We start from the raw sequence: 19,751 nt of genomic DNA on the forward strand, positions 1-19,751 counted from the left end.
TAAATAAGGATTTTAAAATGTTTAAGAAGCTTCCTTTAAAATTAAATTAAAATGCAGAGCCCCCGGACCGGTGGCCAGGACCCAGGCAGTGTGAGTGCCACTGAAAATCAGCTCGCATGCCGCAGGTTGCCTATCCCTGGTTTAGGGAATGGATATATCTTACTAACTGAGGGAAGGAGAGTGCTGTTGCCCATGACCCTCAACTCCAATCGCTATTACTGGTACCAGATGAAAGAGGAAGGACTTGGGGGGTGTGTGTGTGTGTGTGCCCACCCGCCCGCCCGCCCAAGAGAAACCAGATGAGTAGCCTGCTCGTATTTAGGAAAGGTGAAGAAGGGTTTTCCTGTTTATAGCAATTCCCTCAATTTTCCCCGAATATGTAGGCTGTGTGGTTTGGTTTCATTACTAATGACCTCACCCCTCTCTATTTTTTTATTTTACTTGTGGAGAAGAGGAGAAAAGAAAGGAAGGGAACTGGTTAGATAGTAGTGTTTCGTGTTTAATAGAATCAGAAATAGGCTATATTACACCTGTGAGATGAGTAACACTGTTGGTGAGTGTGTCCTCCCATTTTAGTAACTGTTACTGTAGGACAGTGGTTCCCAAACTGGGGTTCATGAAATGTTACAGGGGGTTCTCTGGAAAAAATTCCCTAATGGCGGACAGAGCTGTCCCTAGGGACCCTGGGCAGCACAGGGCCAGCAGCCTGGACTTCCAAGAGCTAAGCAGATCAAAGCAAGCATATCTCTTGCACTGAGATTTAAACTTCAAGTCTCCTTATAAGAAATGGAAAGGGAGGTGGGTATTTTTTGCTGTTTTTAGAATTAAATACTCAGCTAGTATTGTTTTTTAAATTATTATGAAGAACAAGTTTAAGCTTTGTTGTAACATGCGTTGTTTGCCTGGACTGCTCAAGACCTGAATACTTATGTAGGAGGAACTCTTTGAGTTGGCTTCTTAAATACCTTCATGCTGTTTCACATCTGATACTCCTTGATGAAACAGAGGAGCCTTGTCTTATAACAGGCTTATTCAAAGTGATACAAGCTATGAAAGTGAGATCTTGGAAGAGTGTTGCCATTTTAATAATGTAATAAAAATACTGTAATGATTAATAAGTGATAATAGATAGTGTGTAATAAGCATGTCATAAAAACAAATTTTATATTTCCAAGATCACTGCTTTTATAATTTATACTCAGGTAAAGGAGAAAATCCCTGGAAATGTTCATTTTTAGGAGTGGGTTCGTGAGACTTAACATTTTAGTGAAAGAGGTTCACAGGTTGTTAAAGTTTGGGAACCACTGCTTTAGGATCAATAACTCCTGCTGCATGGAGAAACTTGATGCTTTGTAATGCAAGCTTGCTGGATTCTTTACAAAATCTAAAAAATCTTGCTCTGTGCTCTTCTCTTCCTCCTCACAGTGTAGCTTGCCTTAAACATCCCCACCCCTGTTTGAAGTGACTTTTCCTCTAGATTCATCTCCCCAGTAAAAATAACAGGAGTACTTGCAGAAACTGCATGCATCCGATGCAGTGGGTTTTAGCCCACAAAAGCTTATGCTCAAATAAATGTGTTAGTCTCTAAGGTGCCACAAGTACTCCTGTTGTTTTTGCCGATACAGACTAACACAGCTGCTACTCTGAAATCTCCCCAGTAGCGTCTGAGTCAGGCAGCTGGCCTAATTCCAAGGCGATTTGGAGAAGGGAGAAGAAAAGTGCATGCCCTTAGGGCCCTGCATTCTTGATTCAAAGATTAGAATTGGGGCTGCCTTTCACCCTCTGTTTTTATGGGTGAAGTTTACTAGCATCAAGGTTTCTCTTTGCGAGGGTTGTAATGTGGCTTCTGTGCCAACCATATCAGTTTACCCTCTCCTGTGCCAGCACTAGATCAAAGCAGTCACTCGTGATCAGCAGATCACTGATAGGAGCAAAGCTAAAACCTAGCCCTGCACAGAAAAAGGGATTAAACAGCTGAAGAGAATCTGTCATATGCCTGGCTCATGTTTTTGTTCTCCAGATCGGCTCTTCTATATCTACACATCTGGCACGACAGGAATGCCAAAGGCTGCTATTGTGGTGCACAGCAGGTGAGGAGCTGAAGAGAAGCTGCTCTTCATTCAGTGATACTCAGGCTATGGCTGCACTTGCAGATGTAGCACTGGGAGTTAAACCAGCCCTCAGAGACAGCAGCAGGGAAAGAGCTGCCATGTGTTCACACTGTCAGCTGCAAGCGCAGCGGCGTGGCCACATTAACAGCTCTTGCAGCGCCACAGAGAGCAGTGCATTGTGGAAGCTATCCCAGTGTGCAAGTGGCTGCAGCGTGCTTTTTCAAATGGAGGGGATGGGGTGGAGTGTGTATTGGGCGGGGGAGAGTGTGTGTTTTGAGGGGCAGAGTGTGTGTCAGCATGCTGTCTTGTAAGTTCAAACAGCGGCAGGGGGAAGGGGGAAATCCCGACATCAGCTGCCATCCTCTGTCTGTGTGTCTCTCTCTCTCTCTCTCTCACACACACACCCACACACCCCTACCTCTGCAGTAAGAGCATTCCACAATAATGGTTTGCTTTGTGTCTCGGAGCAGATAAACATGCTGGCTGTCAGAAACGGAGCTTTGAAAGGGGATATATGCATGCCTGCAGCTGAGTTCAAAACAATGACCAGAGTGGCCACTTGACTTCAAGGGATTATGGGACGTTTCTGGAGGCCAGTCACAGTGCAGTAATGCAATACGTCATCCACACTGACACCCTGGCGTTTCAGCCAGGGTGCAGCAAGCTCTATGCCTCTCGTGGAGGTGTATTACCAGGGGTGTTTCAGCCACGGAGTCCAGGCGCTCTACGTGCCTTGCCAGTGTGGACACTTCAGGAGTTAGGGCGCCCACAGCTGATTTAATGCACTCTAACTTGCAAGTGTAGCCAAGTGCTGTGTTCATTTCCATTTCTTAACATCCCTTGTGTTCTTGCAGGTACTACCGCATAGCTGCCTTTGGGTACTATGCCTACAGAATGTGCCCTGAGGATATCCTCTACAACTGCCTGCCACTCTATCACTCAGCAGGTATACTTCCTCCTCAGAAAGCAAAGGTTCACAGTATTGCTGCCTATCCCAGTGCTTCTGGTGCTGTTGAGGACCTTCAAGTACTGTTGTAAATGAATTTATCCAAAGTGATTGAAGCCAGAGCCAGCACTGATATCCTGCCCTGCTTTGTCTTCCAGGTAACATCATGGGAGTCGGCCAGTGTCTAATCCATGGCCTCACTGTGGTGATCAGGAAGAAGTTCTCAGCCAGTCGCTTTTGGGATGATTGTACAAAATACAAATGCACAGTAAGCAGTGTCCTGAATTCTGCCATGTCTCTGCAGCCTGGAGTATATGGGAGCAAATTAATTTGGGCAGTGGGATTATTTCTAGCTTCAGCAGGGAATCTTCAGGTATCAGCTCTGACTTTTCCCTGCCATCCACCTCAAGTTTTCAACTGCAAGCCCTCTTACTTCTCCAGCTAGCATCACACCTCAGCTCCACCCCCCCACCCCCCCCCGAGACTTTAGACTGTAAGCCCTTCATTGCCAAATCTGTGTTGCTTCCAGGTCCTGATGATTACAGGCAACAAAGACAAGAAGTGGAATCTGGGTTTCCCACCTGATAATATAGAGCATGCTTACTAACCCGCTGGACTAACATCAATCAGTCTAACATCTTTAGCCAGTCCATTCCTAAATGAGCAAAAGAGGAATATCAGGAAATATGGTGCATAGAGATGAAGTGTGAAGTTCAGGGGCAGAATTTACCAATTCCAATTATCTTAACTTGCCACTGGAGTTTTATCTATAGTCCTGTTAATTCATTTTTCTATGTTGTATTTTATCAGATTCATAACCTCCATATGGCTATAAAACATGAGCACAACAGTAGTCCCTTCCCAGCCCTAACACCTCTGACAATTGCATTATTGCAAAAAATAATACACACCTGTAGTAACTTCAAACATTCTTTGGAGCTAGACAGTCAGAGAATGGGTTGCTGGCACATGAAGAAGAGGAGTCATCTGGAATCTCTCAGCTCTTGGAGGGTTTCTTACTTGACAGAAAGCCTGTTCCAGATGTCTATTTTGGGTTCTGTGTGGAAGCTTAAGAGAGAAGATAAATCCTGGCTTTAAACACGACTGTCTCTCTTCTAATAGCAGGCAGATCTGCTACAGGAGGATCTTCTGCTTGATACGTAGCATGACAGGCACAATACGGGGAGGACTGGACTGATCACAAGTTTTCTTTCTCCTTCCGCCATTGGCATTGCTGTTATGTATCTCAGAGGATGGTATTGAAAGTTCTGTGTATATTGCCCATGGATCCAGATGCTTGTTCTGAACCACTTTTAACTGTATTCTGACCCCAAAAAGCAGCATTCCCATAAGCCCCTGCTCTTAAAAATACCTTATGATTAGGAGCAGCCCATTTTTGGACAGGCATGAGCTTCGCTGCGGTTCAGGATAACAACTGTAGGGGAGAAGCAGAACAGGTTCCTCCAGGGGTGAGGAGAGAGGGGCTTATCTGAGATCCTCTGATGCAAACTATGGTTAGAGGAAGCAGAACAGGACTTTCTGGGATGAGGCCAGCCAGGACTGCTCAGCAGCAGCTGCAAGAAGGGGAGGTATGTGCAGGGTCTTTGGACACCAGTATTGTCAGCACACTGCACTTTATTTGAATTCTGGGTATTATTTCCCCTCTGCTGATTGGTTGTTGGTCCAACCTCCATTCCCCACCCTTCTTGGCAGTCCTTTACTGCCAGCCTTGCCACTTCCCCACCCTCTGTGCTCTTCTCCATCCTTACCTCCCTACCACACATTATCCCCCTTCCTTCCATTTCTGTATGGCCTTAGCCATATGAACTCCTTTCCTTGCTCCACACCATGACCCATAATAAATATTCAGGAAATGGCACTAGCACTGTGCCCCCATCACCTTGTTTGCATGAGTACCCCTCTCCTCACTCCGTGTCTTCTTCTGTCTTTAGAGTGTAAGCACTTTGGGGCACGGACTGTTATTTTATATTTGTGCAGTACCCAGCAGAAGGATACCCAATTGTGATTAAGGCTTCTGGGCATTACCACAATAAATTTAATAATGGAGGTGCTGAGATAGTGGCATTATTTATGGGATTACCTATGTTTCAGCTGTTCCCAGGGCATCATAAAGGTCTCCTGGAGACTGATCTATATTTGTTTGCTTCCTCAGATTATTCAGTATATTGGGGAGATCTGTAGGTATCTTCTGAACCAGCCAGTACGGGAGGCAGAAGCACAACATCACGTGCGACTTGCAGTGGGAAATGGATTGAGACCCACAATATGGGAAGACTTTACAAGGCGCTTCAGAATTAAACAGATTGGGGAGTTCTATGGAGCCACAGAGTGTAATTGCAGCATTGCTAACTTGGATGGAAAGGTACGCAGTGGGTGGCTACAGTGCAAGGGGAGAAATGTATAGTAAGAGGGATGCAGTACAGAGGGAGATGTACCTTCTGCCTGTTTTCTTGGCTGCTCTGCGCAATGTCTTTTGGGACCCTATCACTGGGCTTGCAGGGAGCTAAATCTGTGATAGTTTTTGTCTGTGCCACTTTTACAGGACAAATTCTCATCTTGGTGGTGGTGGGGGATGATTTCCTTTTTTAATAGGAAATGATTAGAAAATTCCCACCCACACCTTTTTTAGGAGAAGGTAGACAGCCAGATATAACAAGGAACAGGCAACTCAGAGGCTAAATGATTCATTTTAGCCCTTCACTTCCTCATGTGTCTTGGGCCTTTTCTTGAAAGGTTGGAGCCTGTGGTTTCAACAGCCGGATTTTGCCCAATATTTATCCCATTCGCTTGGTGAAGGTAAATGAAGACACCATGGAGCTGATCCGTGACTCCAGCGGGCTCTGCATCCCCTGCTGCCCAGGTAAATGTTACTGTGTACACCAAGTTCTCAAAGCTTTAACTGTTCTACAAGAATACCAAATGGGCATTAGCTGGCTCAAGGAACGAGTGATGGGATATGAAGCCTTTCACTTCCAGGTCTCTGCTTCAAAAGTAGCCCAGCTCAACAAAATATATCGTACAGCAATATAGTAATCTGCATTAAGTAAGTCTGTGTTGCAAAAACTGCCAGCACAATGGCCAATCTTGTTAGCAGTTGTGATCTCATGGGGTCTTGTCCTGTTTTTTCTAGGGGAGCCAGGCCTTCTTGTGGGTAGAATAAACCAGCAGGACCCCTTGCGCAGGTTTGATGGCTATGTCAATGAGAGTGCCACCAATAAGAAGATAGCATGCAATGTGTTCCAAAAAGGGGACCGGGCATACCTTTCAGGTACTGTCAGAACAAGTGCTGGCTTCATCAGTGTTCGACACAGATATGTTTCAGTCACTGGACAGGGGAAATGACTCTTAGAGCTTCCGGGGTTTAATCAACTCTTTGTAGAGGCTGACAAGAAATCTTATCTTAGGGTTTTGTTCTGCTGCCATCTGCGTAGTATTCTAGATTCAATATAGAATGTATGAACTACAAACAGAAAACCCATAGAGATGGATTCTCTCTACCCCACCCCTTATTGCTTTAGCTTTTCTCTCTCGTTTCTTTCCCTCATCCTGTTACAGCTGCAGATCCTGTAGGCACTGGGGAAATGGCCACTGATTTAGCTCCACACCCTTGGGAGGTAGGTAGGAATAGTCTTCTCTTTAACTGCATGTGCTGGACCTAGATGGCATATTCAAGGGCTGAAAGGCAGGGCCTAGCGCTGCTTAATCAAGTACTGAGATTGTTTGTGGCTTCTCTCCCCTGCAGGAGACGTGTTAGTGATGGATGAACTTGGTTACATGTACTTCAAAGACCGTAGTGGGGACACATTTCGGTGGCGAGGGGAAAATGTCTCCACCACAGAAGTAGAGGGAATCCTGAGTCACATCCTCAGTCAAACGGATGTTGCAGTGTATGGAGTAGAGGTACCAGGTAACTAGAGATCTAGAACTCCCAAGATTCAGGGGGAGGCAAGTCAAGCAGATACACAAATTTGTATCTTATTCCCCAGGACAATAGCTCAGTGGCTTGAGCATTGGCCTGCTAAACCCAGGGTTGTGAGTTCAATCCTTGAGGGGGCCATTTGGGGCAAAAAATATTTTGGGGCAGGATTGGTCCTGCTTTGAGCAGGGGGTTGGACTAGATGACCTCCTGAGGTCCCTTCTAACCCTGATATTCTATGATTCTAATTTGAAATTGGCCATCGTTGCTGGAGTAGGGTGCCCCAAAATGGGGGAAGGTAGGCGGGGCAACAGAGTGGTCTGATTTTGCCAGCACTCATCGTGAGCAGTGAAATGAAGGCCCCAGGGATAATTCACTAATCAGTACTTGTAACTTATGCTGCTGTTGGTGAGATCCGTACACATGGGGAAAGGTGTGATCATTAGTAGTTGAATCCAACTAAGAAGCAATGTCTGGGTGCCCGGAGAGCTCTGATCTCCAGATAATCCAGCTCAGTGTTGGAGTATTTAGTGCATGCTTTCCACCTTGGTTTATAATGACTTATTCTTAAAAAGAAAGGTCTTGTTTAAGGATGAGAAATAGGAAGGAGGAGACTCGTGTATTTAATGTCTCTGCCTATTTATAGTTTGTGCTCAGCAGAAATTCTTGGTGAAAGTAATCTTCAGGATTCCATGGAGACTCCTGTTTGATTCCATACATGAACATGCATCTTGGTATAATCCCCAGGGGAGTGGGGATGGGGTTGGAGGGATGCTTGTCCCTGGGCTCACTTTGGGAGCTGCCACTTCAATGCTGAGAGACTTGTCTGCTGTACCTTCCAATAGCTGTCAGTCATGAAGCCTGGGTCTCTGGTGTGAGGAACTGATACAGAACAAAATGATCCTTTATAAAACATAAATAAATGACTCTCTTTAAATTCTCTGGGCACAAATAAAGGGTCTGGAGAAAGCTACATTGAGCAAGAGGAATAAAGTCCCTTTATGAAAAGGGAAACTGTTTCAAGCAAGTGTCTGGTTGGAAAGTTCCCATTAAATGGCAGTTCAGTCTGCTTGGTTTTTTCGCAAACTGAGTCTGGGTGGAAGAGGAAGCTTAACAAGATGGAGTTGGATTAGCTTTCTGAGATAAGGACATTGTGACCTTACCTTTGACTGAGGAGGGCTGGAAGTGGTTTCCTTCCAAGTCCATCAGAATAGCAAGGAGTTCCCTACCACAATGGTTAAAGCATGGTACCTCTTCCATGCTGCCCTCACTTGCAACTGAGGGAAAGAAGGGTAAGGTTCAGGTGGGTATCTGTATTTACACCTGTACCAAGTGTCTAAAGTCCAAGCCAGCACCATTCTCTCTGTCCTGTACACTCTGTGAGTTCTGCTGTTTTATTTCAGGGGTTGAAGGGAAAGCTGGAATGGCAGCAATAGCAGATCCAAAAGCGAAACTGAGTCCTAATGCTTTGTATCAGGAGCTACAGAAGGTGCTGCCTCCCTATGCACGGCCCATCTTTCTTCGTCTCCTGCCTCAAGTTGACACCACAGGTACTGATGGGTCACTTGCAAGTTCTTTTCTTGTTAGCAATGCATGTGTCAGTAACCTTCAGACCCCAGAGCTCAGCTCAAACTTGGAAAGTGTCAAAGTTGCCACTTGCTTAATTGTGCTGTGTAGCAATAAGAAACCTGCATTTAGTCAGATGGTTTTATTTGGAGTTAATTGGCTGCTGCCATGTGTCTGTCTGTCTTTCTTTCTTTCATGGATTACTTGTGATTCTGCTGGATTTTGCACATGAGTGAAATAATGTCTGTAGTTGAATTTTATACAGCAGAATAGCTGGACCAAGGCCATTAACTGAAGAGACCTTGGCAGAGGAAAAGATTTTTGTGCTTTCTAACACTTGTTCTGAGTTCAGTGCTGTGGTGTAGGCCAGCTCTATATTTGGGTCAGTGGGAGCCTTTTGCCAGCAGTAGAGCGCTTGGGAATATAAATGTAGCTATCTATCAAACAATCTAAAGGGTCCTTGTTATCTGCTGAAGGAATTTCAACACACACTGGGGCTCTCGCAACCCCCTCGCTCAGTGATACTCAGACTGCGGCTCGTGAGCTGCAAGTGGCTCTTTAAGCTCTTGGCAGCACATTAAAACACACTGTGATTTTAATGATTAGCCAGTCAGGATGCTTTTATTATGTTATTAACCAACTAAGTTATCAACTTAAGTTATTAACTTATTTTCTGTGAGAATAACATATATACACACATACATACCCGGGGTGGCCAAACTTACTGACACTCCGAGCCGCATGCGATAATCTTCAGAAGTTGGAGAACTGGGCTTCAGCCCCATGGGGCGCACCTGCCAAGGCTTGGGGCTTCAGCCCTGCGCCTGCTGAAACCCTAAGCCCTGGCAGGTGCCTCCTGTGGGGAAGAAGCCCTGAGACTCCCCCCTCCCCCAACCTAGTCTGGTAAGTGGAGAATGGAGTGAGGGTGTGGAGAGCTCTGAGAGCCGCACTTTAACTGTAAAAGAATTGCATGAGGCTCCCAAGCCATGGTTTGGCCACCTCGCTATATACACTAAATATTTCCACTGTCATACTGTTTAAATATGACTAGTACTATAGTAAATGAAACAATGAATTCACACGACTGTGGCTCTTTTGGGAAATATTGATCGCTAATTTGGCTCCTGAACCACTGAGGTCTAATTGCCCTAGCCACTCCATCTTGCACAGAATATTTAATACCTGATCATTTGCCCTCATTTATGCTGGAGATTTTGCAAACATTCACACTTTCTCATATGGTGAATAACTGCCTGGTCAGCTGATTAAACAGCTTTAGAGGTGGCTATTGTCTCTTTTCCAGGAGGATTCTTTTTTAGTCTTCTGAAGAAGTGGAAACAAGAAATTACATAGCTCACACATAGTAAATATCAACTAACTGTAGATGGCAGAAATGACAGACCAGTATGACACAAGATCTATAACTGAGATTGTGAAATAGTTACAAACCTGAATAAGAGCCTTTATTAATTATTAGACAGAAGCTACATGAACTTTCAAACTGAAAATTAAATGGCAGAAATTTCACCACTGTGCAGCAACTACCAGATGCATCAAAAGGCTGATCTTCCCGGTGCATCTCAGCCTTATTCTAAGGGATGTGCTGTCAGTCATTGCAGCCAGGACGATGTCGGTTAGATTTTCAACATGACAGCTAAAGACTGACGTAATTAAAGCATCAGGGTTCCCACCTCCACTCTTTCCACATACCATAATCTCTAAAGCAGCAAATAGGTTTAACTGAGCCACTGAACTTCTCAAAACTTTGCCAATTGGATTCAGTGCTATAGACAGCACTTACAGGAATCCAAATATTACATTTTTACAACACCTGCAATATATTGCACTTTGCATCATGAAGTCTTTTTATAAACGTGAACAATGCCTCACAGTGTCCCTGTAATGAAGGTTTGAGCTATAGCAGTGGTCCCCAAACTTTTTTGTCTGCGTGCCCCTCCCCTTACCAAGTCGTGCCGCCCCCCCCCCCAGGTTGGGAGTGAGGCCTTGGCCAGGAGTAGGGCCAGTGCTGCAGCTGGGGCCTCTGCTGGGGGCCTGCAGCCAAGGGCCCACAGCTGGGAGCCAGGGCCAGATCTGCCGCTGGAGCCAGAGTGGAGCTGGGGGCAGAGCGGAGCTGGGTGGCGCTCCCTTCCCACCCACTGTGGGGGCTGGCCCAGGCTCCACCATGCCACCCCCCCAAACATTCCTCAGTGTCCCCCTCAGGGGTGCATGCCCCACAGTTTGGTGACCACTGGCTTAGGTCAAGAACACATTGCACAATTGAAATTGCACAGATCCTGTACTGTCAGAGGTTGGTGGAGAAAGGAGAAACAAAACCTATGGTGTTTGTAGCACATATACCATGAATGGATTGTGATTGCTTTTGTACTGATCCCAAGGGATCTAGGGCCTGATTCATCCTGTCTCATACCAGCCAGTGGAGTTACTTCTCACCACCATACATCAAAAATATCTGGCTTCTAGGTTTAACACCAATAACAAGTAGTGTGTTGGTTCACATTTATCTTCCTAACTCCGTTTCCACGGGTTTCCAGCTCTGAAAATTTTCACTTTAGTGTTTTCTTTCTCTTTTCCAAGGCACATTCAAAATCCAGAAAACCCGTTTACAGAGAGAAGGATTTGACCCTCATCAAACATCAGACCGGTTATATTTTCTCGATCTAAAGTCGGGAAAATATGTTCCATTGGATGAATGCCTCTTTGAGAAGATCCGTGCCAGAAAAGTCGCTCTGTGATCTGGTCTCTGTCTCTTGCAGGAAACGCTGCTGACTAGCTTAAGGAGGGACCCTGCCTGTGAAAGTGAGGGATTCCTGCTAGATAAATAGTGCAAGGTCCTCGTGCAATGCATCGGCAACCGTGACAAATTCATTGGGCTGTAGGACGTTGTCCTCACATGTCTTAAGCACATTAATTTGTGACCTATTCCTATCCTGGGCATAGACATGCCATTTCTCTACTGTTCTGTGTCTAGAGATTTTTTTTTCTCTTTGTAACCACTACAAACTGAGGGACTCTGTGCAACATGGGAGGTGTTTATGGTCTGAATTATTTATTGTAACATCCTGAGGATGTAACTGAACAGAAATGCTATGCCCTGAGCAGGTTTCCTTCTGCTTTCTCTTTCAACGTTATGTTGCTATCTATAGACCTTTAGTTAGTAGCATGTTTGCTTCAGGTAGAGCATTTGATTGTCCCATCTCACATTTCTTTTTCTTAACTACACATCTAAGATTCGCTGTAGTGGGAAGTCTTGCTCTGAAGTGTCTGTCATTCATTTACCTAAGGTATTCTGTTTGTGCAATGGGGCCTAGCACAATGGGGTCCTGGTCGATGACTGGGGCTCTAGGCATTATGATAATAAATAATAATAGGATTGGGAATTAATCAGATTGTTGACCACTGGAGTGCAGTCTCTATGAATCTTCACAAACTGTGGTCTGCAGAATAAACAGGTTGTTAATTCACTGAAGGAAGTCAATTGGGTGTAAATGGCTAAAAAGCATAATTAGGGTCACAGGGCCACTGCCTAGGGACATTGTTCATTGGCATAATGTATTTAAACTTGTTACTGGCCTACGCGATGAGGTAAATAGCTGGACTTGACAGAGGAGTCACATGGGAATGTTATACCTTTTCATGCTAATGTGAGGTCTTAGGAAATGTTAATTTTAATGCTGCTGTGTATTTTCTTTAATTTTATTTTTATATTTACTGGTGGTTTTCATCTTTAAATTGTTCTGCCATCTGCTGGAAATTAGTGGCAATTGTTGAACACCAAGGAAGGCCACATATGACAAGACAAATAGGAACATAATAATTTTAATGTCTACTCCAACCTCCATTAGAATTTTATCTTCTGTTTTTTAATGTGGGCAAATCCATTAACAGACACTTCCGGATGTACTTGTTTTCCTGGTGCTTTTGCCACTATTAGAACTAAATGTAACTCTTAAAATTGGAGAATTAAAGGGTTTGACCTTCACAGGTGTGTGTGCATGCTGTGCTTCCACCTGTCCTAACAATGGATTATTTTCTCATTTTAATTGTGTAGTCCTGAGCAGCTGGTCATTCCCTTGTTTTGGAGGCATTTGAATTTACCATATCTGGTAATGGCAGCTACTGCTGGTGTATCCAGCCATGTGATGCCTTAAGGAACGTTCAGTGGACTAGTACTTTTTATGCAATTTATACTGGAAGGACCATATTCTGTTGCACCCTGTTCAGCAGTTCCAGTTCCAATTACAGCACTTCAACGACACTACATGGAGCATAAGAAAAAAATTCATTCTACCCTTTCTCTGGTGGAGTTAATGCTTCATCTAAAATATTTTTATAAAGTTTTGAGGATGCTTTTGAAACACATTGTTTTAATGTTTAATGCACTCAAGAAACTGGACCTTATCAGTGGTTTAAATACTGATTTTTTTTTAAATCTGGAATGTGCCTTTTATCAGGACAGACATTGAAGAAAGTCATTCATGGTAAGAATGAACCTAGTTAACTGGAACTATAATATACTCAAAAACAAAATGAGAGAGTCTGCAGCTTGGGAACTGAACTCACCAGCCACCGGCTATCACTTTAAATATACTAAAGTTTCTTGTAGTTTAAAGGATGTCATGTATTGACTAATTAAACTTTTAAAACAAAATAGTTTTCATACTGATCACTATATTGTCTAACTATTATTTGTTTTTACCAAACTCAGAAATAAAAACAAACACATTAAAACAAACTTAGAATCAGTGTAACTTTAATTTATTTCCATTTGGTGTGATGGGCCCTTCTGTACTAGAAAATCCAATCCATTAAATTAGCTACTTTATTACTGTTTATAATTGAAGAGGGCAGAGTGGAGGTGAAAGGGGTTCAAAGCAATAGCCCTGAAAGATGAGTTTTGATTACAGTATTTTGGATGGATTGAGGGGGTTGAGAAGAGAGGGCAAGAGCAGAGAGCAGTAGGGTAGGGGACTTTATGATGTCTGGATGTGGGAGGTGCGGTCCTTCTTGAGGAACATTCACTGCCTCAGAGTGGCACTGGCCCTTTCTGAGGCCCAAACACCACCTTGGGACAGGGAGTCTGGTGATATTTGGTGTTTTAGGTAAAGCCCCAGCTCCTGGCAGCCTGAGACGACATGAGAGTTTTTTCTAGCCTGTGTGAGGACAGAGAAAAGCCTGCAAGCTGAGCGCTCGGAGACTCCCACATCTAGGGCTGCCGCGCCTGCCCGGGGGGACGGAGAACCACCCCCCGGTACGGGGCAAGCTGCCCCCGGGCCCTGGAGACTCGTACGGGGTACCCGCCCGAGGCGCCCCTCTCCTAGGCCCGAGGTTGCCAGGCAACTTGGCAGCGTTTTCCCACATCACTTCCGGTGTTGTGCGGTCTCTAATCACTCCTCTTCCTCGCCTGCTTCCGGGTGTGTCTCATGGATGTTCGTCCCTCTCCGCACTGTGCTCCTGGTTCCCTTTCGCCAGCTTCCGGCTGTCTCTCGGTAACTGCCCAAACTTCCGCTCCGCCCAACACCCTCCGGACCGGCTGTTGCCTCGCCCCGTGCCCTGCTCCGGCCCCGCCATGCCTGGCTTCGTGCCCCGCCACATCTCGGTCTTCCCCTCCCCGCAGGAGCTGGGCTCCTCCCTGGCGCAGCTGGTGGCCCAGCGGGCGGCCGAGTCCGGCGGTCGCTTCTCGCTAGGGCTGTCGGGCGGGAGCCTGGTGCGGATCCTGTCCCAGGAGCTGCCCGCGGCCGTCGCCCTCTCCGGCCCCGCAGCCCCCGCCCGCTGGGTCCTGGCCTTCTGCGACGAGCGGCTGGTGCCCGTGGAGGACCCGGAGAGCACGTACGGCGCCTACAAGGTGAGGGGGCTGCGGGGATCCGCCCCGCACGGGGGGGAGGATGAGGGGACCCGCTCCTCGGGGGGGAGGGAGCTGCAGGGACCCGCCCCGCACGCGGGAGAACCCCCTGGCGGGGGCATCTGGGCGGGAATATAGCGAAGACATTTGTTGCAACAATTCTAGATTTTCCTGCGAAGACTAAGGTAACACATTTTTCCATGGACAAAGCTGTGTCTACACTGAGTTTTAAGTCGGTAAAGCTATAGTGCTCAGGTGTGTGCTTTTTTTCACACCCTGACCAACCTGGCTATGTCAGCCTAACTTTTAAGTGTATATGAGGCCTTAGGACAGGGGTAGGCAACCTATGGCACGCAAGCTGATTTTCAGTGGCACTCACGCTGCCCGGGTCCTGGCCACCGGTTTGGGGGGCTCTGCATTTTAATTTAATTTTAAATGAAGTTTCTTAAACATTTTAAAAACCTTATTTACTTTACGTACAACAGTAATTTAGTTATATATTATAGACTTATAGAAAGAGACCTTCTAAAATGTTAAAATGTATTACCAGCTTGTGAAACCTTAAATTAGAGTGAATAAATGAAGACTCGGCCCACCACTTCTGAAAGGTTGCCGACCCCTGCCATTCCCATTCACCAGCAGATGCTGTTATCTCCAAAAGTTATGAAAGTAAATGTACTCTGATTTTGTTAATTAGTAGTAGGGAAAAATCCCATTATGTAAAACAATATAGCTCAACTTCTTGGTTAGAATTTTGAGGGTCTTAATTATTTCATTCAGACTCACCTCCTCTCCAAGATCTCCATCCCAGAAAAGCAAGTGGTTATCATTAACCCCTCACTACCCGTAGAAGAGGCTGCTTCAGATTATGCTGAGAAGTTAAAAGAGGTACAGTGGAAAGTTTTTGTTTTGTATATCAAACTTCTTCAAGTAAGAGTGAAAGTCACTAATTTACTAAATAGGTTCCACTGGCTGTGTTACCAACAACTCTTCTGGTAATCAAACAGACTTTTAAACACTTAATTTATTTTTTATTGCTAATGTTACTTGCTTTCTTACTACACTTCAGTTAGCTAGGGGAATTAGTTCAGACTAGTTTTCATGTATTAACATGAAGTTTTTGTTTCTGAATTGACAATGCTGTAGGGGAATGTTAATGTTCCCCACACACCTGGGAATGTGCTACTTAAAATGCAAAAAAGTCATTAAAATGTTTGTTAATCATAGATTCTGTAAAACCTTTATTTTTTGCAAGTTCTGGCAGGAGGGGGTTCTCTGTGGTATCCCAGCTCATCAAGTGATGGTCTCAAGGAAAAACAAATGGAAATTGATGTACAATTTGCTCGGGAAAAAGCTGCCCTGGGAAAAGAAAAGGCTGCCCACCAGCCTGGACTTAAGAGACAAAACAATTAAGACCCAGAAGCATAAACTGGCTGTAATGAAGTGGAAGAAGTGCACAGAGACATGTATCCTGAAGCTGGAAGTTGGGGTCTTGGTAACTACTGCAGTGGGAACAAACCCCAAGAACTCTAGCTGGAAGCAAACCCAACCTGACTGACAGTGGGGAGCGGGATTTTGCTGGCCAGTGAAAGGTCTGTCTTAGCTGATACTGTGAGCCTACAACTGGATCAGGGTCTCTTTCCTTTTTGGGGGACACAGGAGTGTCTGCCCCATAGGGGAGCCCAAAACTGAATTTTAGGTATACTGCCTCTGCCATGGTCAGTGTCCAAGTCTCTGGCAGTAAGCTCAGGGTTGCACTCTATATGATTTTATAAAAAATTGATAATGAGTAAATATAATGTAACTGGAATATGCTTCATGCAAAAGGTCTCTTGTAAGGTATCATTAAGCTTATTGTCTACTGAGTGTGGTCATCCTATTTGTATAAAGGTATCACTCTTGTATCTGAAACTAGAAATATAAAATATAACTCTGAGGGCCTATTGTAATTAAGCAAAGTGTGGGCCCTTAATGGTGGTTTGGAATCTTAATGGCTCCCATCAACCAGGACAATTGACTGAATGGCTCTGTTTGCAGGCAAGTCTTCCTGTAAGTCAGGCTAGGAGGAATGAAGGCTTGGGGGTCTTACAGTGACATGTGATCATGTCACATGAACTAAAATCCATATTTAACCTGGTGCTTTTCCAGTGAGGGGGAGTGAAAACCCAGAGGGACAAAGGATTCCCGCCTTATGCAAAATATATATAAATGGGTGGAACAGAACAGAGTAAGGAGCCATCATGAAGAATCCCCTAGCTACCTCCTGAGCTGGAACAAAAGCTGTACCAGGGGAAAGAATTGGGGCCAGGCCTGGAAGGTGGCCAGTCTAAAGAAAAAACTGAAGCACTTCTGAAGGTGAAATTATCTGTAATCAGTTTGATTAGACATAGATTTGTGCATTTTATTTTATTTTGCTTGGTGACTTACTTTGTTCTGTCTGTTACTACTTGGAACCACTTAAATCCTACTTTCTGTATTTAATAAAATCACTCTTTACTTATTAATTAACTCAGAGTATGTATTAATACCTGGGGGAGCAAACAACTGTGCCTATTTCTCTATCAGTGTTATAGAGAGCGAACAATTTATGAGTTTACCCTGTATAAGCTTTATATAGGGTAAAACGGATTTATTTGGCTTTAGACCCCATTGGGAGTTGGGCATCTAAGTGTTAAAGACAGGAACACTTCTGTTAGCTGCTTTCAGGTAAACCTGCAGCTTTGGGGCAAGTAATTCAGACCCTGGGTCTGTGTTGAAGCAGACGGGAGTGTCTGGCTCAGCAAGACAGGGTGCTGAAGTCTAAGCTGGCAGGAAAAGCAGGGGTAGAAGTAGTCTTGGCACATCAGGTGGCAGCTCCCAACAGGGTTTCTGTAATCCAACCTGTCACAGTGCTTTTGGAACAAACTAATTTAACAAGACCACTCTTGAGTTGACCAAGACATTGAATTCCCAAAATAAACTGGGGAGGCCATCTTGGGAACTCAGGAATTGGTGTCCACTTGCATAGACTGGAATGCTGATAAGATTAAAGAAATGTAAGTTCACTTTCATGTCCTATATGATTTTTTTTAAATATCTCTGTGGATGAGATGTGTTTACTGTGGTGTATATGTGGTGCTCGTACTCAGGGAGGGAACTCTTTAGCTGGTGAAGATGGTGTGTGTTAGTGGGGAAACTTTCTGGTGGAATGTGTATGCTGTTTTTAAACTAATGATATATAATGTGTTTGAGTGGTTGCTAAACCAAAGGTGTACAGCCTACTGCTGAACTTCTGCCATTGTAACCCAGCTGCATTCTGTGACAGTGTGTTCAATTGTGAGATGCCAGAAAGCTGTATATGTGAACAGAAATTCATTGCAGTGTGTGAGTGCCCTGTGTTCAGCAGTTGTATAGCCTTATTCCTGATGTGATTTATACTTTTGCAGTGATACCTCCTTTTTCTGTTCAGTGTGCTCATTTGTGCTTTCCTCTGTCTAATCTCTCTGGGTTTTTGTTCCTTCTTGCAGGCCTTTCAAGGTGAGAACATGCCCGTCTTTGATCTGCTGATTTTGGGAATAGGGCCAGATGGTCACACCTGCTCCCTATTTCCAGATCATCCACTTCTGCAGGTGATTTTACAGACCCAGGGAGGGGATACTGTAAACTGGGATAAGAATGTGCATTTGTTCACAACTGTGACAGGCCTTTGTTTCCATTTTGTCTCTAGGTGGTAAGTTTGAGTGCATGCGCGTGTGGTTGTTTTAGGAGTTTGATGAACAGCTCTGAGTTATGGCATTAGAACTTGACAGTTGCCAGTATTTGGAATGTGATTTTCAAAAAAGGAAAGTGGGAACAAGAGGAAAAGCAGATTTCCTCTTTCCTCTTCGCTTAGCCCTGATCCTGCAATCCAATTCATATGGGTGTAACCCTGTGCCCATATGGAGCCCTGTTGACTTCAGTGGAGCTGTACATGGATGCATGAGTTTGCCTAGAAAACTTTAAAGTTGATTAATGCTGACCAGGATCTGAGGCCTGATAATGATCTTTGGTCTCCTTTTACTGGCTGCTTAGTCATAGTTAAATAGCACAAGCTTGAGTTTGGTGAGGCTGTCCTTTGCTTTGACTCCTATCTCTGCACTGTTCTGATCAATTTTCACACTTTGGCTTTGTTTTCATGGCAGGAAAAAGAGAAGATAGTTGCCTCTATTAGTGATTCTCCAAAGCCACCACCTCAGCGGATAACTCTAACATTGCCTGTTCTAAATGCAGCACGGACTGTTGTGTTTGTTGCTACAGGGGAAAGTAAAGCTGCCATCTTAAAGGTAAGGTTTAAAAATAAAGAAAATTGATGAAAATTTAACAAAAACAATCCATCCATCTTGTTAAAGCCATTTCCCATTGAAAAAAAACATTTTGATGGAAATTTTTTTGGCCAATTCTAGAGAGTTTGTTTGGCATAGTGAACACTTCCATGACTGTCTCATTGCACTATGATCCCCCTAGATTAGTGAGACTGGCTGTGTTAATGCTCTGTTTCTTTGGACAGCGTATTTTAGAAGGCGATGAGGAGAATCCCCTCCCTGCTGCTCTTGTCCAGCCTCATACTGGGAAGCTGCACTGGTTTCTGGATGAGTCTGCAGCCAAGGAGCTGACTGTTCCCTTCGAGAAGCACTCTATCTTGTAGAACCAAACACTTGGCTGGGTTTCAGGGTGGTGATTCAGGAGCACTGGCTGCAGTTCCTGCATAGAGCCAGCTCTACAACATTCCAGATTGAGGACTCTGGTGTAGTACTTGAATGTGGCACTAAATTAACACTGTCTTTTGTTTCTCTTTTTTTAAGCAAGTGGTACTTTGTGGAGCACTGTAATAACCTGTGGTCGGGGAGGGGAGCTATAAGACTCTCAAAGCTGGTCTCTAGCTGCAAATGGAAATGTTGGAGATTGCAGAGGAGGACAGTATGATGCAGTCTGTCTTGTGAACGGTTAATGTGGTGTAAAGTGAATGCACAATATTAAAGATGTACATTTCAGTTTTTTGGCTCTTGTTTTATCTTCAGGTAGTACTACTTGCTTAAATATCAACTAAAGGTATAATCGTTCAGCCCTTATTCTTGTGAGGAGAGGCTGCAGGAACAGCCTTGGGATTTGGGAAACCCTTGACTCTATGGTATTTATACTCCTTTAAGGGGAAGCGATGCAGGTGCCATTGTGAGGAGGTGAAGTCTGAGGTCTGCTCACAAATGTTTTCTTGGAAATGCTCCAAACAACTTTGGAGTCAGGATAACTTTTTGTTTCACTTGACAGTTTTGTGGATCCTTTTCAGGCTCTTGTTCTCTCTCCACTGTTATCCTT

General features: G+C 44.6%; 2 protein-coding genes across 10 annotated transcripts in view; both read left to right on the forward strand.

Annotated features, from left to right (window-relative positions):
* SLC27A1 (solute carrier family 27 member 1) overlaps positions 1-13,313 on the forward strand; it is a 23,272-nt gene extending 9,959 nt beyond the window's left edge. For 5 of the 7 annotated variants that reach the window (XM_039514527.1, XM_039514530.1, XM_039514529.1 and 2 more), the window contains exons 5-13: positions 2,021-2,090; positions 2,966-3,057; positions 3,216-3,325; positions 5,231-5,440; positions 5,812-5,938; positions 6,209-6,346; positions 6,821-6,985; positions 8,398-8,544; positions 11,156-11,781. In XM_039514527.1, coding sequence (XP_039370461.1) covers positions 2,021-2,090; positions 2,966-3,057; positions 3,216-3,325; positions 5,231-5,440; positions 5,812-5,938; positions 6,209-6,346; positions 6,821-6,985; positions 8,398-8,544; positions 11,156-11,313 — 1,217 coding nt within the window. In that variant the 3' untranslated portion in view covers positions 11,314-11,781. Of the gene's footprint in view, positions 1-2,020; positions 2,091-2,965; positions 3,058-3,215; positions 3,326-5,230; positions 5,441-5,811; positions 5,939-6,208; positions 6,347-6,633; positions 6,693-6,820; positions 6,986-8,397; positions 8,545-11,155 lie in introns of those variants that run through there. The other 2 variants (XM_039514533.1, XM_039514532.1) reach the window with 2 other exon arrangements.
* A 555-nt stretch (positions 13,314-13,868) lies between these two features.
* Positions 13,869-19,432, forward strand: PGLS (6-phosphogluconolactonase). 3 transcript variants are annotated; one of them, XM_039513681.1, is made up of 6 exons: positions 13,869-14,222; positions 14,354-14,423; positions 15,201-15,308; positions 17,927-18,028; positions 18,581-18,721; positions 19,241-19,432. In XM_039513681.1, exons 1-6 carry the CDS (start codon positions 14,002-14,004, stop codon positions 19,265-19,267), a joined length of 669 nt encoding a protein of 222 aa, XP_039369615.1. In that variant the 5' UTR covers positions 13,869-14,001; the 3' UTR covers positions 19,268-19,432. The 3 variants fall into 3 exon arrangements, with proteins under 3 accessions (XP_039369615.1, XP_039369613.1, XP_039369614.1); XM_039513679.1 differs by having other exon boundaries at positions 13,951-14,222; positions 18,946-19,432; XM_039513680.1 differs by having other exon boundaries at positions 14,013-14,423; positions 18,946-19,432.
* Positions 19,433-19,751: the final 319 nt, after the last annotated feature.

Source organism: Mauremys reevesii, linkage group 25 (assembly GCF_016161935.1).
Source record: "Mauremys reevesii isolate NIE-2019 linkage group 25, ASM1616193v1, whole genome shotgun sequence".
In the NCBI taxonomy this organism is placed as follows: Eukaryota; Metazoa; Chordata; order Testudines; family Geoemydidae; genus Mauremys; species Mauremys reevesii.